Below are 1,116 nucleotides of genomic sequence, written 5' to 3'. Positions count from 1 at the left end.
TGTACCGGTGTGATATACAGGTATACAGTGATGTACCGGTGTGATTTACAGGTATACAGTGATGTACTGGTGTGATATACAGGTTTACAGTGATATACCGGTGTGATATACAGGTATACAGTGATCATNGTGTGATATACAGGTTTACAGTGATGTACCGGTGTGATATACAGGTATACAGTGATGTACCGGTGTGATATACAGGTTTACAGTGATGAACCGGTGTGATATACAAGTATACAGTGATGTACAGGTATACAATGACATACTGGTATACAGTGATATACAGATATACAGTGATATACAGGTGTGATATACAGGTATACAGTGATTTACAGGTATACAGTGACGTACAGGAGTGATATACAGGTATACAGTGATGTACAGGAGTGATATACTGGTATACAGTGATGTAAATGTGTGATTACAGGTATAGTTATCTACAGTTATATTGTGATATACAGGTATACAGTGATATACAGGTATACAGTGATGTACAGGTTTGATATACAGGTATACAGTGATGTAAATGTGTGATTACAGGTATACAGTTATCTTCAGTTATATTGTGATATACAATGTACAGGTATACAGTGATGTGATATACAGGTAAACAGCGATGTACAGGTGTGATATACAGGTATTCAGTGATATACAGATAAACAGCGATGTACAGGTGTGATATACAGGTCTACATTGACATACTCACTGTGTATTTTTTTTTCTTTTCTGTGTGTTGCAGAAGTTGGATCTGGTATAATTAACACTGCCAAGTTGTTGTGTAAATCAGGGAAGATAAACTCCAATCAGCTGCAGCAACTTCTCAAATATGTGACCCTGACGCGCGGCATTACCTCGAGTAGTTCAACTAGTGGGAAGACGGATCACATCAAATTGGCCAACTTGCTAAGTCAACTCACTCAGCAATTGAAAGGTAAACAGGTGGAATCAGTCTCTCAGCAAAAGCAATCGGGCAATCATCAGGTGGATTTGGAGGGTCGGCAGGCTCAATTGGGTAGTCAGCAGTTGGATTTGGAGGGTAGGCAGGCTCAATTGGGTAGTCATCAGTCGGATTTGGAGGGTCGGCAGGCTCAGTTGGGTAGTCATCAGTCGGAT

The 1,116-nt window shown here is 40.1% G+C and overlaps 1 protein-coding gene across 3 annotated transcripts in view; it reads left to right on the top strand.

Annotated features, from left to right (window-relative positions):
- Positions 1 to 1,116, top strand: part of LOC110446453 — a 31,026-nt gene that overhangs the window by 23,404 nt on the left and 6,506 nt on the right. For 2 of the 3 annotated variants that reach the window (XM_021491607.1, XM_021491608.1), the window contains exon 3: positions 743 to 1,116. In XM_021491607.1, coding sequence (XP_021347282.1) covers positions 743 to 1,116 — 374 coding nt within the window. The remainder of the gene's footprint in view (positions 1 to 742) is intronic. The other variant, XM_021491609.1, reaches the window with a different exon arrangement.

This window comes from Mizuhopecten yessoensis, unplaced genomic scaffold, assembly GCF_002113885.1.
Source record: "Mizuhopecten yessoensis strain PY_sf001 unplaced genomic scaffold, ASM211388v2 scaffold2699, whole genome shotgun sequence".
Taxonomy (NCBI): domain Eukaryota; kingdom Metazoa; phylum Mollusca; class Bivalvia; order Pectinida; family Pectinidae; genus Mizuhopecten; species Mizuhopecten yessoensis.
The sequence above is the reverse complement of the archived record's forward strand: the minus strand, read 5'-3'. Positions and strand labels throughout refer to the sequence as shown.